The sequence below is a fragment of the Staurois parvus genome, unplaced genomic scaffold (assembly GCF_062004578.1).
Source record: "Staurois parvus isolate SC_StPar_1 unplaced genomic scaffold, SC_StPar_1.0 ptg000564l, whole genome shotgun sequence".
Classification (NCBI taxonomy): domain Eukaryota; kingdom Metazoa; phylum Chordata; class Amphibia; order Anura; family Ranidae; genus Staurois; species Staurois parvus.
This window is the reverse complement of record NW_028318360.1, coordinates 3,692,751-3,711,953: the sequence shown is the minus strand read 5'-3', so window position 1 is coordinate 3,711,953 and position 19,203 is coordinate 3,692,751. Positions and strand designations below refer to the sequence as shown.

Here is a 19,203-nt window from a genome sequence, read left to right as displayed (position 1 = left end):
TTCCAGTGTAGGCGGTGTGCCATTATAATTAATGGCACCCCCTTGCGGGTCACGCATTCCTCTGTGTGGGTAGTGCGGCTTCAGGTATTTGTGCAGGTCCCGCAGCAGCTCCACCCGCACAGATGTGAACCAAGCCTTACGCATGTCTCCATCTGGGATGGTGGGAGAAGAAAGATTTCTATACCCACACAGCATTTGAGAGACACGATCTGCTGTGGGTATATTGATGATGTTCTGGTGGTGAGAAGGGGTAAAAAAAAAAAAAAAAAAAAGTTGGAAAAATGTATTGCAGAATTTAACCAGAATGATAAAAACATCCTTCTTACATATAAAGTGGACCCATATCAGATTGAGTTCTTGGATTTATTATTATTATACAGCGACAACAGTTTACTCAGCGCTTTACAATATAAAGGGAGACAATACAGCAATGACACAGTTCAATCCAAGAGGGTTAGGAGGGCCCTGCTCCTTGGAGCTTACAATCTAAGAGGGAGGGGCTGGTGGTACAAAAGGTAATAACTGTAGGGGATGAACTGATAAGAGATAGAGATACTGATCCGAAGGTCCAACTCAGAGCTAATTACCAAAACCTTTGGGAAGCCAACGGCTGGTAATACCCTCCTCCATGCCACCAGCCACCTTCCATGGCACTTGATTAGAGGTATCCCTACAGGACAGTTTTTGAGGATTCAGAAGAATTGCTTAAACCCTAGAGAATTTCAGGAAGAGGCTGTAGATCTAAGTAGAAGATTTAAGGCAAGGGAGTATCCGAATTCAGTTATCCGGGATGGAAAGCAAGAGGTCTAGAACCGAAGTAGAAAAGCCATTCTGCACAGAAAAGAAACTCCGAACAAAAAACCAACTGTAAGACTAAAGAGAGGGTGGGTATTGTTACTACCAATTGTACCCATTGGGATCGATTACGATCAGTACTAGATAGGCATTGGCATGTACTCCTATTGGACAATAGGTTCAAGGAAATTTTGGATCCTTGACCCAATTTGATTGCCAAGGGAGCTCCAACTATTGGCGAGATCTTGCTCCATAGTGAATACACTCCCACCAAAAAACAAAATGTAAACCTTCCCTTCAGTAGGCCTGTCATGGGAATGTACCCAAGTGGATACTGTAGTATTTGTAAATGTGGTTAAAACTAAAATCTTTGATAATTCTAATAAAACACAGAAATAGATATACTCTTTTGTAAACTGTTCCACCAGTTTAGTTGTTTATCAGATAATATGCCCATGTGATAAAATACAAGACGAGAAGGGAATTTCGGAAACGGATGGGTGAACACCTGACCAGTTTATCTACTGGTCATAAGTCACCAGTAGATATACATAAAAGGCGGCCATGTGGATCTTCTTGTTAGACTCAATGACCCTAAAAGGGTTTAACATTGAATTGTCTTTACAGTGCTTTCTATAAGCCGATCGGGTTTCCTTAGATCCTTTTTTTGTACCTTGGACCTTATAGCGATATGCTGGATTGTTCCAATGTACTAATCTCCTTAGTTCATCTGGTTCTATGTTCACATCATAATGAATATTTCTAGTTGTTATGGCAAGGTACCACCCAGAATACATCTATACACAATCTCTGTTCCCCGCTCCCTTCCCTTTGAATAAGCGGAGATGCAATCGTGAGGTATGGTTAGTTATCATAGGGTGGTTACATGGAAGTAGTGTGCCCATGGATAGGGCTATATATTACATGATTGGATTTATACAGACAGTTCAGGGGGCCCAGTTTTGGTAGAACAATTTGATTCACTTTGAGTGTTCCCCTTTCTCCCACTTTTTCCATATGTGAAAATGACAGGTATTATAAAAGGAGAGGTCCCTTTAAGTGATTTGGAGGTGGAAACCTCTGATGATATATAAGTTTTAATGGATAACCTGTCTAATCAATAGTTCCGGAAGTAGGCTGGTCAAAACGCGTCAGCGTGGTTTCACTTCCCCTCCTTCCTTCCCCTGCCTGCTGCCCATACACAACATGGCTCTACTACTGGATTGAGCTGGACTCTATGAACCATACACGGCCATAGTGCTCTCCTTTATGGGAAACAGCAAGCAGCAACTTCAGTTGGATGATCAGTGGAGTATTCATTTGACATGGTCTGCATCATTGGAAACACGAGCCGCGGTCGACTGTCAGGACCTAGCTGGTCCCATCACACACAGTGAGTACTAGCAACCCAGTGTTGATCTCTAGGTCATATCAACTGTGCAGGCGCGCACAGGCTGGACTGGAAATACACACTGCGTTTGCTGTGGCAGGTATTCGAATTACATGGTTGTGCTTAGTCCCGTTGGCTGCATTGTATCTATCCAACCTTACCATCTGCAGGCTGTTTGTGTTCCTCCATTTATGCCGTATATACAGACCTGGTGTTATACTGGACTCACACCTATGCTGCTGGAAACATTATCTGCAAGGATTTTTGGACTGGCTACATTTATATGCAGAGAGACTTCTGTACACATATATTGTTGACCCAGATTGCTTTTTTTGTATTCCTAAGGCATTAGCCCATCTCCACAGGTCATAAGGCAATCAAGTCCCTTAGTCACAGGGTCTAGCTGACCATCCAGTATTAGGTAGTCACCTGGTGTCAATCCAGGTTGGCCCCTCACTGGCTGCTCGTACCCAATGACACTCTCTGTTCATTATTGACACAGAGGCATTTGGGACTGGTTCCTATGACACTTGGGGTGTTCTGTGAGGTGTGCTTTAGGGCTGGCCATTAGAACAGGCGGGGGTATTTCGGGGGTTAGGGAGGAGTTAATGCGCAAGTGTTTTACCTCAGTTTCCTCTGGGGGGGTGGCTGGGTCGTGTACGGGTGCTCCTTGGGGGGTGGTGTGTGTGTGGGGGGGCACTGTGTGGAGGGGTGGTGCAGGTGATGTGGCCTTAGATTTGGGTGGATAGGTCACCTCCCTTGTACACCATCTCTTCCTTTGGGGGTGCCCTTTTTATGGGGGGACTCTGGGGGGCAGTATGGTCGGGTATGGCACTTGTATTTATGATGAATTGTGATTTTAATTTCTAATAATATATTTGCAATAAACATTGGTTTGAGGGAAGCCTTTTCTTTTGTTTTTATGCACTGTATTTAGGCAACATCCTACCAGTTATAGCTGGTGGCACCTCACCAGACTTTGTACCTTAGGCAGGTTCCCTAGGCCTTCTTTTTGTTGTGCACTTTTCTTCTTGTTTTCAGAATGATAGGTGGAATTATAGTTACATGAAGATCTATGTTACCTGATTTGAAGATATGGACCAGGCACATGAGCAGGGTGCCTAGCTGCTGGCAGTAAAACGTATGCTGCTGTTCAGTCAGGTCCACCTTTAGTTCCTTGTGTACTATGTCCTCAAGGAGAATTCCCACAAGCTGTAACAGGAACCTTAGGCAGACAAAACAAAAAAACACAATGTCACAACTATCGCAGACTAGTGGGATTACCTAAGATACTGCTGCCCCTGGCTGCTTGTCTCAGAAGATTTGGAGTGAGAGTTGGAGATGTCCCTACTGTGCTGCTCATTTTTCTCCTTGCTGCAAAGAAAGCTGTACCATGGTATTTGTACTGCAAGGATCTCCCTGCTTATAGTGCATTAATTCTGTGGATCACAAACTGGAAAACCTCTTCTCCAACCTGATAAATATATCTATACTGAGATCGTATACAGCCATACTATTCCATTTTATAAGTTAATCATTTTAATGTTTCTTTCTTCACTTTCAGCAGCTGATTCAATCACTTAGGCCTTGTTCACACTGACATTGAAAGCAGATGTTTGAGAGGCGTTTTTAATGCTCCTCAAACTCCTATGCAGATGATATGGACAGCATACAGTACTGTTCACATTATAAAAATATGAGGCGTTATAAACTGAAGCTTCATGTTGAATTTGAAGAAGTTGAAACCTTTCAACTCCTTCCATCCAAGTCTATGGTGACGTGCAGTGAACATTCTGGCATGCAGCTGCGGTGCGTTAATATCATTACAATTTATTACAAACATTTAAGGCGTGGTTTTAACATGTTTTTAACATGCATCAAATGCTCGAAAAATGCACACAGGGCATTTGGGGGAGAGTTTTTAACGAGCGTTAAATGTGAATCAAACGCACCTATTACCGCTCATTAACACTATATGTGCATTTTGAGTCAAGTGTGAACAAGCCCTTACTAAGTATGCAACTTTTTTATCTTTAAGTCCTTGCCTATGTTCCTGTTTAAGCTGGCGTCATGACTGCTGTCCCAGGTTTCCTGTTTCAGGGTGGCTCCTTTCTTTTGCAGCATCTTATGGAGACACTCTTGCATGCAGGGACTAGTGTTGGGTCTACCAGCACTGTGTGCATCAATAGAAACACACAACCTCATAGCCTAGGATAAAGTAAGGTTCTCCCCTGCTCCTCCTACTCCATTCTCCAGGCTAACAGACTGGCTACTGCACTTCAGGGACGCAGCATTAAAAGAGCAGGAGCCCACCACGTTAAAAACTGTAAACTGCCAATGCTGGGGTAAGGGTTTACTAAATAGTTTACTGAGGAATGTTTATTTTATTGTCTAAAGCCAATAAAGAACATAAATTTGCTTAGGCTGCATTATCTGACATTTAACATTTATAAGAGCAAACATGATTTTGTGACCCATAAATAACTTTACACGGAACAATTTGTAAACGTAGTTTGATATTTGCTTCAAAACAGGAATTTAATGCTAAGTCGCAGTGTTGCACCATGAGTAGAACAGTGTTTTGTAACAGCAGTAATCAGTCTCTGCAGAAAGCAGATGTGACAGCAATATGTTCACTATTTGGACAGATGGTATCACACACAGGATCAGCAGGCTCATGCCACTTTAAAATGTCAGTCAGTAAAGTTAATTTATAGTCTCATTTCTACAAAATCTATGTTTGTTGCTTAGTGGAAAAAAAATTAAGAAAATAATGGCAAACACAATGGAACAGAACATTTTACTCTAAAAGCCGAATATGAAAGAATAATGGACAAGAAGATCTGAAGTCTGCCTAAAAACAGCAAAACCTTTGAAAAAGAAAACAAATACAGTGGAGAACAGAAGTATTTGAACACCCTGCGACTTTGCAAGTTCTCCCACTTAGAAATCATGGAGGGGTCTGAAATTCACATTGTAGGTGCATTCCCACTCTGAGAGACAGAATTAAAAAAAAAAATTCAGGAAATCACATTGTATGATTTTTAAAGAATTTATTTGTCTTGCACTGCTGAACATAAGTATTTGAACACCTAAGAAACAACAAGAATTCTGGCTCTCAAAGACCAGTTACTGTGCCTTTAACCGCTTACCTACAAGGCACTTATACCCCCTTCCTGCCCAGGCCAATTTCCAGCTCTCAGCGCTGTCACACTTTGAATGACAATTGCATGGTCATGCAACACTGTACCCATATGAAATTTTTATCATTTTTTTGTGACAGATAAAGCTTTATTTTGGTGGTATTTAATCACCTCTGGGTTTTTTATTTTTTCTTAAACAAACCAAAAACCACTGAAAATTTTGAAAAAAAAATGTTTTTTCTTAGTTTTTGTTATAAAATTTTGTAAATAAGTGATTTTTCTCCTTCACTGATGTGCGCTAATGAGGCTGTAGTGATGGGCACTGATAAGATGCACTGATGGACACTGATAGGTGGCACTGATGGGCACTGATGAGGAGGCACTGATGGGCATTGACAGGCATCACTGATGGGCACTGAAAGGCAGCACTGATATATGGCACTGATAGGCAGCACTGACTGGCACCGATAGGTGACACTGAAGGGCAGCTCAGATGGGCACTGATATGTGGCATTGATTTGGCACTGGCACGTGGCACTGTTCAGCACTCATGGACACTGACAGGTGGCACTTCTGGGGCCACACTGATCATCAGGGCATACGGAAGATCAGTGCCCTGTTGATCATTGTACATGTCCCCTCTGCGGAATGCCGATTACCGGCTCTCCTCTCCTCTCGAGCCGTCAGCGTGACAGCTCGAGAGGAGAGAAATGCCGATAACCGGCATTTCCCTGTTTACATGTGATCAGCTGTGATTGGACACAGCTGACACATGACCGAGCCAACATCTTCGGCTCTTTCCGTGGATCGATGATCCGCTGTGTCCGAGGGACACAGAGCACTGCCGATCGCCGCGCTGCACGCTCCCTGAGTCGCGCATGCGCAGTGAGAATGGAAGGCCGTCAAAAGACAGCCTATCAGAACGAGAGAACCACCTTGCGTCCGTCATTGGACTATATGGCAGGCGGGAGGTGGTTTCATTAATCTAACTTAGTAGCACCTGTCTGCGCTCTTTAACCTTTTGCCGCCCGGCCAATGGCCGTTTGGCGGCCGGCAAAATCCCTCAGCGTTCCGGGTGGACGCCATATGGCGTCCTCCCGGGCATGCGCAGTTTGCGCGCCTGCAGAGCCGCGCAGTGGCGCAATCTGTCGCCGGCCATGTACCTCGGACACGGCCGATGACAGATCTGAGTACCGGCCCCGTTGCCGGTACCATGTGACCTGCTGTGACCAATTACAGCAGGTCACATGATAATTGTATACAATGGATGGCTTCATTCATGCCATCCATTGTATACTAGTGTGTCTAGCTGTGAATGGTCACAGCGATCACATGCACAAGTTGGGCCAATCACAGCCCAGCTGTGTGATGTGATTAGCCATGGCCAAATTACAGCTAAGCACAAAAAAAAAAAAAAAACCCTGGATCAGTCGATATCATTCAGGTAAATGCTTGCTTACAGCAAAGTAATTCTTTGCTATAAGCAAATTGTGTAAAAAAAAATACTGATCACTTCCCCAAAGTAGTACAATGTTACTATGGTAACATTGTACTACTTTGGTCATAGTGAAATATGAAAAAAAAAAATCTTAAAAAAAAAAAAATGTAATAAAAAAAAATATATTTTTTTTTTTCATACTGTCAGCGTCCCTGATCACCGCCATGCCAGTCATATGATGACGCTGTACTGCACTGGTGACAGTATGTAAAAAAAAAAAAAATAGTGAAAATAATTTTTTTACATTTTTTAATTTTCAGAAAAGCTATGACAAAAAAAATACAACTTCAGAAAACTTGCCATGCCTCTTATGAAATACGTCGGACTGTCTACTTTGCAAAAAGGGGTCATTTGGGGGATATCTGTACTGTTCTGACATTCTTGGACCTCAAGAAATTAGACTAGCCATCAGCACTTCAGGATTGATCAATTTTCAGATCTATACCATAGTTTGTGAACCCCTTAACTTTCTTACAAACTAAAAAATACATCCTAATTTGGGTTATTTTCACCAAAGACATGTAGCAGAATACATCTTGGCCTAAATTTATGAAGAACAATTATTTATTTGTAAATTTTTATAACAGAAACAAAGAAAAATGTGGGTTTTTTTTCAAAATTTTTGGTCTTTTTTTGTTTGATTAAATACCACCAAAAGAAAGCTCTAGTTGTGTGAAGAAAATTATAAAATTTTAGTTTAGGTACAATGTTGTATGACCGCGCAATTGTCATTCAAAGTGTGAGAGCGCTGAAACCTGAAAAATGGCCTGGGCAGGAAGGGGGTAATAAGTGCCCTGTACTGAAATGGTTATAGACACCTGTCCACCCCACAGTCAGTCAGACACCAACTACTACCATGGGCAAGATCAAAGAGCTGTCAAAAGACACCATAGACAAAATTGTGGACCTTCACAAGGCTGGAAAGGGCTACGGGGCAATTGCCAAGCAACTTGGTGAAAATAGATCAACTGTTGGAGCAATTGTTACAAAATGGAAGAGGCTAAAGACGACTGAGTCTCCCTCGGACTGGGGCTCCATGCAAGATCTCACCTCGTGGGGTATCACTGATAAGAAAGGTGAGGAATCAGCCCAGAACTACAAGGGAGGAGCTGGTCAATGACATGAAGAGAGCTGGGACCACAGCTTCAAAGGTCACCGTCGGTAGAACACTACGCCGTCATGGTTTCAAATCATGCATTGCATGGAAGGTTCTCCTACTCAAGTCATCACATGTCCAGGCCCGTCTGAAGTTTGCCAATGACCATCTGGATGGTCCAGAGGAGGCATGGGAGAAAGTCATGTGGTCAGATGAGACCAAAGTAGAACTTTTTGGTCTAAACTTCACTCGTTGTGTTTGGAGGAAAAAGAAGGATGAGTTGCATCCCAAGGACACCATCCCTACTGTGAAGCATGGGGGTGGTAACATCATGCTGTGGGGGTACTTTTCTGCGAAGGGGACAGGACGACTGCACTGTATTAAGGAGAGGATGAATGGGGCCATTTATTGTGAGATTTTAGGCAACAACCTCCTTCCCTCAGTCAGAGCATTGAAGAGGGGTCGTGGCTGGGTCTTCCAACATGACAACGACCCGAAGCACACAGCCAGGATAACCAAGGAGTGGCTCCGTAAGAAGCATATCAAGGTTCTGGAGTGGCCTAGCCAGTCTCCAGACCTAAATCCAATAGAACATCTTTGGAGAGAGCTGAAACTCTGTGTTGCTCAGCGACAGCCCCGAAATCTGACAGATCTAGAGGAGATCTGTGTGGAGGAGTGGGCCAAAATCCCTGTTGCAGTGTGTGCAAACCTGGTCAAGAACTACAGGAAATATTTGACCTCTGGAATTGCAAACAAAGGCTTCTGTACCAAATATTAACACTGATTTTCTCAGGTGTTCAAATACTTATGTTCAGCAGTGCAAGACAAAAAAATTCTTTAGAAATCATACAATGTGATTTCCTGATTTTTTTTTTTTTTTAAATTCTGTCTCTCAGAGTGGGAATGCACCTACAATGTGAATTTCAGACCCCTCCATGATTTCTAAGTGGGAGAACTTGCAAAGTCGCAGGGTGTTCAAATACTTCTGTTCCTCACTGTAAAATACATTTAGGCCAGGGCTCAACAAATCCCGGGAGACTAGAAAATGCGGCATGAAGCCCAGTCGGTTGGCATCCCCAGTGGTGTCGCATAGGGGAGCGCAGCCAGGCAGAACATAGTCAGGCAGCCTGCAGGTGTCACTGCCATGTGTGTGAGGCCGGGGGGTAGGGAGGAGCAGCACTGTGAGGGCGGGTTAAAGGAGGAGAGTGGTGGGAATGTGAAGGGCGGGTTAGGGGAAATGCTGGGCTGTAGAGTAGTAGGAGGGGTGAGTCAGAGGAGGAATGAAGGTGGAAGGAAGGGTCCCCTGTGGGGCTCTCAGGGACACCTACCGCTCCAGGAAGACTCTCAGCCTTACCTCGGAGCAGAGACAGTCAGCTATGAACGGGCTCAGCAATGGCTTCGAGCTGAACACACCCTCGAAGGGGACGCCCCAGGCGCAGTGCAGTCTCATCAGTGTCCCCACAGTGCAGCCTCACCAGTGGCCCTCTCAGTGCAGCCTCACCAGTGCCTCCCTCAGTGCAGCCTCACCAGTGGCCCTCTCAGTGCAGCCTCACCAGTGCCTCCCTCAGTGCAGCCTCACCAGTGGCTCCATCAGTGCAGCCTCACCAGTGCCCCATCAGATCAGTGTAGCCTCATCAGTCCCCATCAGATCAGTGCAGCCTCATCAGTAGTCCTGTCAGTGCGGCCTCATCAGTCACCCTATCAGTGCGGCCTCATCAGTGGCCCTATCAGTGCGGCCTCATCAGTGGCCCTATCAGTGCAGCCTCTTCAGTGGCCCTATCAGTGCAGCCTCTTCAGTGGCCCTATCAGTGCAGCCTCTTCAGTGGCCCTATCAGTGCAGCCTCTTCAGTGGCCCTATCAGTGCAGCCTCTTCAGTGGCCCTATCAGTGCAGCCTCTTCAGTGGCCCTATCAGTGCAGCCTCTTCAGTGGCCCTATCAGTGCAGCCTCTTCAGTGGCCCTATCAGTGCAGCCTCTTCAGTGGCCCTATCAGTGCAGCCTCTTCAGTGGCCCTATCAGTGCAGCCTCTTCAGTGGCCCTATCAGTGCAGCCTCTTCAGTGGCCCTATCAGTGCAGCCTCTTCAGTGGCCCTATCAGTGCAGCCTCTTCAGTGGCCCTATCAGTGCAGCCTCTTCAGTGGCCCTATCAGTGCAGCCTCTTCAGTGGCCCTATCAGTGCAGCCTCTTCAGTGGCCCTATCAGTGCAGCCTCATCGGTAGCCCTATCAGTGCGGCCTCATCAGTCACCCTATCAGTGCAGCCTCTTCAGTGGCCCTATCAGTGCAGCCTCTTCAGTGGCCCTATCAGTGCAGCCTCTTCAGTGGCCCTATCAGTGCAGCCTCTTCAGTGGCCCTATCAGTGCAGCCTCTTCAGTGGCCCTATCAGTGCAGCCTCTTCAGTGGCCCTATCAGTGCAGCCTCTTCAGTGGCCCTATCAGTGCAGCCTCATCGGTAGCCCTATCAGTGCAGCCTCATCGGTAGCCCTATCAGTGCAGCCTCATCGGTAGCCCTATCAGTGCAGCCTCATCACTGAACATCAGTAAAGAAAATTACTTATTTGAAGATTCATTTTTTTTTTAGTTTTAGTTTTTGTGTATTTAGTAACAAATAAAAAACTCAGTGGTGATTAAATACGACTAAAAGAAATCTGTCTCAAAAAAAATAAAAGTTTAATTTGGGTACAGTGTTGCATAACTGCACAATTGTCCTTTAAAGTGTGACAGCGCTGAAAGTTGAAAATTGGTCTGGGCAGGAAGAGGGCAAAAGTGACCAGTAGACAAGTGGTTAAAAAAACTGGCTCCTAACTTTTTTTAGCTGGCTCCTGGATTCAAAGCAAATTTGTCAAGTCCTGATTTAGACTAAATAGGAAAGACCATAGAGGCTTCGCTGACAGAATCAATCTCTATTCATGTCTATGGTCATAATCTGAGTTTTATTTAATTTATTTATTTCAGGTACTTATATAGTGCTGTCAATTTACACAGAGTTTTACACATATATATTGAACATTCACATCAGTCCCTAACCCTCAAGGGGTGTACAATCTAAGGCCCCTAACTTACATACACAGGGAGAACATGCAAACTCCATGCAGGAGGCGCCATGGTCAGGAATCAAACCCATGACCCATTTACTGCAAGGCAGACGTGCTAACCACTAAGCCTCTGTGCCGCCCCAGTTAATGAAGGAAAGAAATAAGCCACAAATCTTAATGCAAGCTTAAATTAAATTTTAACATTGTAAAATGTCCTGTGCTTTTTTTCATTTAAATTTGCCCTTCACTAAAACTGGGTTCTCTTTGCTCTCAAATTCAGAACAAAGCGCTGCCTATCTTCCAACTTTCCGTCCAATGACATTGAGATTTGTTTTCCCTTCCACCACGGGTGTGTTGAAGGGGTAATCCCTCCTGCAGTGATATTGTGCTCTGCCAGCAGAGAGCCTTCCTGGCTTGCAGAACACAATAATTACAGCTAGCAGCTATAGCTGCCGGCAGAAATCGCATGTAAAAATATTTCTGAATGGATCAACGTGGGTTCAAAATGCCTGCGTATAAATGGATCAAATCTTCACCAGTCCCTGCTGAACAAGCCCAGATTAGATCCATCTATGGCCGCCTTAAAGTGTTACTAAACCCACAACAGTAAAATCAGTCTGCATATGTAATAAAGCATGCTTGTTATACTCACTGTGGAACCTAAGGGGTTAATCCTCTGCATTGTGTTAAAAGGATGTTTGATCCGGTCTTCTCTGATCCTCCCCTTCTTCTACTGTCAGTAGTACTGCTCAGTTTGCTGTGTATTGCTAGAGGTTTTTTTTTCTTGGGAGAGTGCATATGATTAGCACAGGACCAATCATCACTGTCTAGACCAGGGGTGGGCAAACTTTTTGACTTGAGGGCCGCAATGGGTTCATATATTGGACCCGGGGGCCGGACCAAGAGTAGATGAATGATGTGTATGTGTCATCCATAGTAAGTATAGTAATATTCCCCCATAGTAAGCATAGTAATTAATCCCCCATATAGTAATTCATCCCCCATAGTAATTCATCCCCCATATAGTAATTCATCCCCCATATAGTAATTCATCCCCCATAGTAATCCATCCCCCCTATAGTAATTCATTCCCCATAGTAATTCATCCCCCATATTAATTCATCCCTCATATAGTATTTCATCCCCCACAGTACTATTCCCTCCCAAGTAGTAAGCCAAGTCCCCCGTGTCAATTCACTTACCTTTGCTCCGTGCGTTCCTCTCGCCGTGTTCCCGCGCCGTTCCGGTCTTCAGGGCGGACTGTGAGAAGAGCCTAGCTCCCCTCACGTTCGTCACGCTGCCCCGCCTACACACATCCTGACAGCCAATGTTTGCCTGCCCTGGCTGCGGGCCGGATTAAAAGGTCTGCCGGGCCGTATATGGCCCGCAGGCCGTAGTTTGCCCATTGCTGGTCTAGACAGAGGGTCAGGGTCCTGCAGCATCAATGGGAAGAATAAAAATCCCTCCCAAATATTTAACTAGTGCTCCACTGAACACTGACAGAAGTCACAAGACTGCTCTAACTGCTGATGGGAAAAGGTATTTAGCAGTTTATAATTACTAAAGTAATTGCATTTCCATGTTCTGTGTACTGTGGGAGACCAGATATAGTGAATGCAGGGTCCGGGGTTTAGTAACACTTTAGGTTACAAAAGACATTTGGGAAGTTCTGCCACATGGCTACAGAACTTCAAACATTAAATAGTATCCTATGGAGATAATCCAGCACAACCAGCAGCATCACTCCAACAAATTGTTACAGTAGAGTTTAAGGGAGAACTAAATCCTCCTATTGTTTTACAGCCAAGGAATCTGTCATTTTAGCCTCTAGATCAGGTGTCACTAAATGGCGGAACGCGGTCCAAAAACAGACTGAGTGACAGTCCTGTCTGGACCGTGACCACACCACTTAGCACCCTGAGTGGACTCCTCTCCTCCCGCGGCTGCAGCTGTTAGAGATCTGGAGGAATGGCAAGGTGGACTCCTGTTCTGTGTGTACTCTGCCGCCACCGTTCTCGTCACTACTGCTGTTGAAATCACAGCAGGGAAGAGGGCAGGAGAAATGTAAGGAAGGACTCCTCTTTTGAATGTACCAGCTTGCCGGCGCTGAACTCAGAGCAGGGAAGAGGGCAAGAGACACTGCAGGTCTACAGGGGGAGGGAGGAAGGGGAGCTAACCTTTCATGCGTTTAACTTTTTAACAAGAAGAATTGCGAAGCCCCTGCCCTCAGCAGACACCTTCTGTGCCTCCCGCCCTCCTCCCTGCTCTGAATTCAGTGGCGACAAGCTGGTACATTCAGAAGAGGAGTCCTTCCTTCCATTCCTCCCACCTGCTTCCCTCCTGTAACTTCAACAATGTAAAGGGGGCTGTGCTGTGAAAGACCTGAGTAACAGAAGAAAAATTAGTTTTGGACATCTGCAGAAAGAAAATGTTACCAAATGGACCTCTGTGAATTTTAATTCAGTATCCCTGCTCTAGATGATCTGTAGTTGCCATGGTGCAGCACATGCAGGCCCGGACTGGCAATAGGACACACCGGGCATTTGCCCACTGGGCCGGGGTTGCCAGGCTAAAGAAGAGTGGCCTGTTGATGACCGGGCGGCCGGGTCGCACAGCAGGAGGCAATTGGCAACCGCGGTCTGAACAGAGCTAACACAGACCGCGGCCGCCACTCATCTCCCGTTGTGCGCCTATGCACAAAGCAGGGCTGACAGGAGGAGTGGCAGTGACGACTCCAGCGACAGGCAGGAAGCGCCGCCGAGGGTCCCAACCGGCCACCGTACACAGCCGCACTGAAGGGACAACGGCAGCCTCTCTCCTTCACCCGCAGACACAATGTTACAGCTCAGCGGTGGATTGGGCTCTTTCTTTGCTGGACGGGCTATCTCTTTGCTATAAGGGGATGTTTGTTTGCTGCATTGGGATGTCTCTTTGCTGGATTGGGCCATCTCTTTGAATATATAGGGGGAACTATGATTAGATCTCTAGGGGCACTGTAATGTAAAGGGGACTGTGCCATAAAGGGGCACTGTAATCAATACAGTGCCCCTTTACAGTGCAGCCCCCTTTATATCACAGTGCTCCTTTACATTACAGTGCAGAGGACTGACTCCGTGAATATTTCATCACCAACTGCCCTGCAAACACCCTTGCAACCGCCCCAGGCCAGGCCTGAGCACGTGATCAGTTATGACACCAGCCACATGATAGCTTGACAGATCAGTTGAGAGCACAAGCAACTGTGACATATCTCATTCATGGCATGCCGAGAATGTAACGGCTTTGATAAACAGTTAAATCGGTGGCTTTAGTCCTGCTTTAAATATTTCTAGGCAGCAAGAGTGTAACATACACTAGGAATAACAGAAGTTAAACGGTGGAAAGGTCTGTTTTACGCTGATCTTACAAATGAGATAACAGTCCGCAACTCATCCACATCTTTCAATTATAGGCTATCAATAAAACATCACATACCGAGAGAATGTCTCCTCAGGTGGGGCCTTTTCCTGGCTCTGCTCGGCACAGTTCTCAGTACTTTGTTGGGTATAGTCTCTTTCCCGCAATTTGGCAATATTCTGACATGAGATGAGAAGTGGGGAGAAGGAGAGCTCCTGGATCCGGGAAAGAACAATATCCTCTGTAGACTGTGAGATGAGAACTCTGAGGATGGCCAGGATTCCAGATATCCAGAGCTGGACGGTGCTTACAGAGGCCTGCTCAAAAGAAACATAAGATAGAATGTAGTATAATAAACCTCTCTCTGTCTCTCAGGTTTTGTGTATAATGCATTATTTCCAAAAAACTGAATGACTGTGGTGTATGTGTAAAATATGAGAAGAGTGGTCAGTAGATTTCTGAAGTGGCAGCTGTGCAGCTCCCAGTTGATTGCTCAATAAAGTTCTCAAAAGAACTGGGATAGGTGAAAGTACAAATATCCCTTAAAGAGAGAAAGCAGAGTTGTGCAAATCATTACACATTATTTTAGGTTCCGTTTAAGGCCATTTTCTTTTTCAGTGAAGCAAATAGAAAATGACCAGAGAAATGAAACTATGTGACCTTAAAAACATATCTAAAAACAAAATGACTAATTTAGCTTTGGATAGATCAGGAAATATTAAAACCCCTATACTAGTTTATTATAATTTTTTATTTTGTACCAATGACAATAAAGCCATGTATTCTCTAATTACTTACCATAGTGTATGGGATGACAAACATACTTCTCAGTAGCATGTCTACAGGACGTAAGGAAGAGGGAGCAAGAGTTTCAAACAGAGTGTTCAACACACCCAGGGCGTCATGGGAGTCTATGTGCATCTAAAGACATAACAAATTGCACATTAACATTACTGATTTCATCAAACAACCAGTTCAGAGACCAACTACATCCAAAAATGCATGTTTCAGTTTCATGGGGTTGGTAACAAGCTGAAAAGACATGGAGACTTCAGTGTTAAGATTTCCACACCAGAACACATGGTTTTTGCCAAAAAAACTCTAATTATGGTGCCACGCTGCCCTGGTGGAGTGCAGCAGTTATAAGTTTTTGCCTTTTGAGAAGGGGTGCATATGGAAGGAAAAAATAATCCTATGATGTTCTGAAGAAGCCAAAAGACCACTAACCATTTCCATAGCTGATCATGAAGACATAGGGAGTTACTGACCTGCTGCTTTGACAACATGGGCAGAATGATGTCGGCTATCTGACGGGAGAGCCTCTTCCACTTGTCTTCATTCTCTTTGTGACACTGCTGCAGAACAAGGATAAACATCTCTAGAACCTGATGGTACTGGATGAGTCTGAGCAGCATTGACACCACCACTTCCTTCTGAGTCTCCAGCTCTTTCCCGGCATCAGCTTTATTGGCTCCTCGTAATACAAACAGGTCATGGACTATGGGCTGCAGGGCTGGAATAGCTGAAGTATAAGAGAATGCAATTATAGAAAGACACTAAATCTTATATACCAAAATTGAATGACGCATTAAAAAAAATTAAGGCTCCATGCACAATGGGCTTAAAAAACACCAGTTCCCTTGGCAGGACAAAAAAAAAAAAAAAAACGCTCATGCTGAGTGTTTTTGTACAATGTTTAGGAGTGTTTATCATTTTATTTTTCCGCTTCTAAACACTGAACTTAAAATATGCCTCTATACGGGCAAAAAGAAATAAACTCCTGTAGAGTTTTTTAAGCCAGAGTGCATGGAGACCAAAAAAAAACCAGGAATAAGAAAAGCATATCCAATAAAAACACATTTATATAGGTAGTACTTTTACTATTCCCTGCAGACATTGCAGAAAGCATACTCAACCCCACCATTACCTGCTATATCTTGAAAAGTTTGTATGTCTGTAAGTGTTAAGTAACAGAGGCAGGAAATCCCCTGCCCCAGGCTCCTGGGGGGGGAAGAAGTTATGCAGCTAATTTGGATTTTGCCTGGACAATTTAAGCCTAACATAACAAAATGACAGGGACGCTTACTCAATGTTATTGTACCCTGGGAAAAAAAAAACGCTTTTCTGTTTGTACGTTCTTAAAAAGAATCCGTGCTTTTCCCATGGGATATGCATGACAACAGTCTATATCAGCAATGGGCAAACTACGGCCCGGCGGACCTTTTAATCCGGCCCACGGATGTGGCTGTCAGGATGTGTGTAGGCGGGGCAGCGTGACGAACTCGAGGGGAGGGGAGCTAGGCTCCTCTCACAGTCCGCCCTGAAGACCGGAACGGCGCGGGAACACGGCGAGAGGAACGCGCGGAGCAAAGGTAAGTGAATTGACACAGGGGGGACTTGGCTTACTACTTGGGGGGGAATAGTACTGTGGGGGATGAAACACTATATGAGGGATGAATTAATATGGGGGATAAATTACTATATGGGGGATGAATTACTATATGGGGGATGAATTACTATATGGGGGATGAATTACTATAGGGAGGATGAATTACTATAGGGAGGATGAATTACTATAGGGAGGATGAATTACTATAGGGGGGATGAATTACTATAGGGGGGATGAATTACTATATGGGGGATGAATTACTATGGGGGATGAATTACTATATGGGGGATGAATTACTATATGGGGGATGAATTACTATGCTTACTATGGGGAATATTACTATACTTACTATGGATGACACATACACATCATTCATCTACTCTTGGTCCGGCCCCCGGGTCCAATATATGAACCCATTGCGGCCCTCAAGTCAAAACGTTTACCCACCCCTGGTCTATATCAGGAGAAAACCAATAGTGATCTCTTTCTATTATAAAGCAGAACTTCACTCTAAAATGGTAGTTCTGCTTTATGTTCTCCTCCCCCCGCCCACCACATTTGGCACATTATAATTTTTTGGGAGGAGCAGGTTTGAGGAGTTTTGATTGGCACCCACTCTCACTTGGATCACCTACGCAATCCGAGAAGGAGTTTCCCCTCTTTACACGCGCAGTGGGAAGGTGGCTGTGAAGCCACAAGGAATCACAGCCGGCTTCCTACAGTAAACATGCTGGTGATGGAGACCTGAAGACCGGAAGAAAACCAGCCCAGATGAGGACAATGCTGGATCCCTGAACAGGTAAGTGCCTTTTTATTAAAAGTCAGCAACTACAGGTTTTTTGGCTTCTTTCTAGGGTGAAGATCCTCTTAAAGCAGGTTCAGTCTGGGGAGGTCTGTTATAGTAGTAGTAAATTCTCATTTCTCTTTTATAATAAAGCTTTCCTGTAGTTAAAATGAATATATCTCTTGAATGTGCACCGTTTAGGAGAGATTCTACAGAGCAGCAGACGGTGACATCACTGGCGCATGCGCTCTGAAGGAACGGCATTACCCATGCCGTTCCTTCAGAGCGGTGTGCCGTGGCCAACGTCAACAGCAGCTCAGCTATTCAAGCAGATGCAGCCAGGGAACCCGGAAAGAAGGCCGGGTGAAGATGGAAGTCCTGTCAGCAGTGACAGTGCGCCGCTGGAGGGCTTAGTTTTAAGGTACGTTTCACAGAATGTGCTAATATGTGATGCATACTAGCAAATTATGTTATTACCTTGACGGGGGAAACTTTTTTTTTTTCCCCCAAACAAGTTTACTACCGTATTAAGACCAGACACTCATTTCCTGATCATCACTGATGCAAAAGCCTAAGGCAGTTGTAGACCTCTTACAGTATATAGCTCTAGTGTGAACCTACAAACCCTAACGCCTCATCAAGACTCCCTCCTAGATTGTAAGCTCCAAGGATCAGGCCCTCCTAACCCTCTTGTACTGAACTGTATTGTTACTGTATTGTCTCCCACTATAATGTAAAGCGGTGAGCAAACTGTTGGCGCTATATAAATCCTGTATAATAATCAAAATAAAAATGTTATGGTATCCCCAGTACCATGTGCTGTAGTGTGCTGCATAACAAGAATGTATATTTTTCTGTCTGTTGTGGTATATTGGTATTCTATGCAAGTTAAGTGCTATCTTAACCACTTGCCCTTCTGAGGATTTTTTGCGTGAAGGCACTGTGTTACTTTAACTGGAAATTGCGCAGTCATGCAATGCTGCACCCAAATGAAATTTACGTCCTTTTTTTCCCCACGAATTGAGCCTTCCTTTGGTGGTATTTGATTGCCTGTGCAGTTTTTATTTTGTGCGCTATAAAAAAAAATTATATCATACCTCATAATGCTCAAACCCTATTTACAAATCAATGATTGTGAAAAATTATAATCTCCAAAAAATATATATATTATAGTCTCCAAAAAAATATAAAACAAAAATCCAAAAATTATGCACTCGTGTCCAAAAATTAAAGTCATACACCAAATAAATTCCAATGAAGAAAATCCAAATCCTCAATGGGGAGCCTTCCAAATGGCTCCAAATGACAATGTGAACCTCAGAAAAAAGGAAACACTATATAGTTTATTACCCTTATATTAAAAAGAGTAATCAGTAATGATCAAAATAACCATATATCATATTACGTCCGTGGAAGTGATGAAACGCGTCAAGGGAACTGACGTCAGACGCACATGGAGGAACCGGAAGTGGCAAATCGGCCATTTTGGAAAGTGGAATTTCCTACCAAACGTTCCTGGAAGCTGTTCGGACACTACAGAGGTTTGGATCATGGGAATATGGCATTTTTAAATTTGTTTTAATGTAAAAGCAATTAATAAAGTATAATTTGATTAATGTTATACGGAAACACACTATATATCATTTCCATATATCATGTATATCGATGGAGCATGGATACTAT

At 44.3% G+C, this 19,203-nt stretch overlaps 1 protein-coding gene across 1 annotated transcript in view; it reads right to left on the bottom strand.

Annotated features, from left to right (window-relative positions):
• The window catches only part of HTT (huntingtin), a 268,580-nt gene that overhangs the window by 118,018 nt on the left and 131,359 nt on the right, over positions 1-19,203 (bottom strand). Inside the window, exons 36-39 of the mRNA XM_089691557.1 lie at positions 15,616-15,869; positions 15,146-15,268; positions 14,426-14,664; positions 3,268-3,410 (exon numbers count right to left, since the gene is read on the bottom strand). Coding sequence (XP_089547683.1) covers positions 3,268-3,410; positions 14,426-14,664; positions 15,146-15,268; positions 15,616-15,869 — 759 coding nt within the window. The remainder of the gene's footprint in view (positions 1-3,267; positions 3,411-14,425; positions 14,665-15,145; positions 15,269-15,615; positions 15,870-19,203) is intronic.